Here is a 1,037-nt window from a genome sequence, read left to right as displayed (position 1 = left end):
GTGTTGATGTTGGTGGTGATGATGTCAGTGGCGGTGTTTGTGCTGATGTGGTGTTTGTGCTGATGTCAGTGGTGATGTTTGTGCTGATGTCGGTGTTGATGTTGGTGGTGATGATGTCAGTGGCGGTGTTTGTGCTGATGTGGTGTTGGTGCCTCACAGCGTGTCTGCGGGCTGGAAGCGGCTCTCCTCTCCATCCAGGATGCCGTGGTACATGCCGATCTCCTGCTCCAGTCGTTGCTTGTTGCTAAGCAATGTGTCGTAGTCGCGACGCTGCTGTTCGATCTCGCCACGCACGTCTGCAAGCTCCGCCTCCAGCTTTGCCACCACTGAGCCCAGATTCTGAAGCTCCATGTCGTGCCAGTGACGGGCGTCACCCAGCGAGTTCTCCAGACCACGCCTCTGCAGGACCACAAGAATTGATCCAGTGATCAGGTCATTGATTCAATGATTGGGTCATTGATCCAGTGATCGGGTCATTGATCGCTATGTGTGACTCACCAGCGCTCTGATGGACTCGGTCTCGGCCTGCAGGCTCTGGATCTTGCAGCCGGTCTCGTTGCACTCAGCCTTCAGTGCCTCCACCTGCTCCTCCTCAGGACTCAGTCTGCTCACACACTGCGCCTCCTGCAGCCACACACACACACCGTCAGGACACACCTGAGACAAACCTGTGAGGACACCTGCGTAGGTGAGACGACCTCACCTTGCACTCCAGGTAGCTGTCGGTCTCAGCCCGGTTCCTCTCCGTCACCTTTTCCCAGTGGCTCCTGATGTAGGCCAGGATCTGGTCCAGGCTGGTTTCTATGGGAGCGTCAGGTTCGTCCACCTCACGTCCCGCCATCTGACTGTAGAGGACTCGTACGTCCTGTGAGGACAGATAAACGGACACAGACACAGACAGACAAAGAGCACTGTCAGCTGTTAGATCCCCCTGTTTCAAAGTCTGAGTTTTCAGGACAGGTTCCATCCAAAGTTTTGGTGATTTTTCTTTAAAAGAGTACAAAAAAGAAATAATGAAAGAAAGATATATATAAAGA

General features: G+C 53.5%; 1 protein-coding gene across 1 annotated transcript; it reads right to left on the bottom strand.

Moving 5' to 3' along the window:
• Nucleotides 1–153: 153 nt before the first annotated feature.
• On the bottom strand, nt 154–865 carry LOC121939856 (phakinin-like; the record flags this gene model as incomplete). Its single annotated transcript, XM_042482788.1, has 3 exons — nt 154–399; nt 499–624; nt 704–865. Coding segments are annotated over 3 exons (534 nt in total), but the record flags the coding sequence as incomplete, so codon positions are not given.
• Nucleotides 866–1,037: the final 172 nt, after the last annotated feature.

Source organism: Plectropomus leopardus, unplaced genomic scaffold (genome assembly GCF_008729295.1).
Source record: "Plectropomus leopardus isolate mb unplaced genomic scaffold, YSFRI_Pleo_2.0 unplaced_scaffold6365, whole genome shotgun sequence".
Classification (NCBI taxonomy): domain Eukaryota; kingdom Metazoa; phylum Chordata; class Actinopteri; order Perciformes; family Serranidae; genus Plectropomus; species Plectropomus leopardus.
This window is presented reverse-complemented; position numbering and strand designations above follow the sequence as displayed.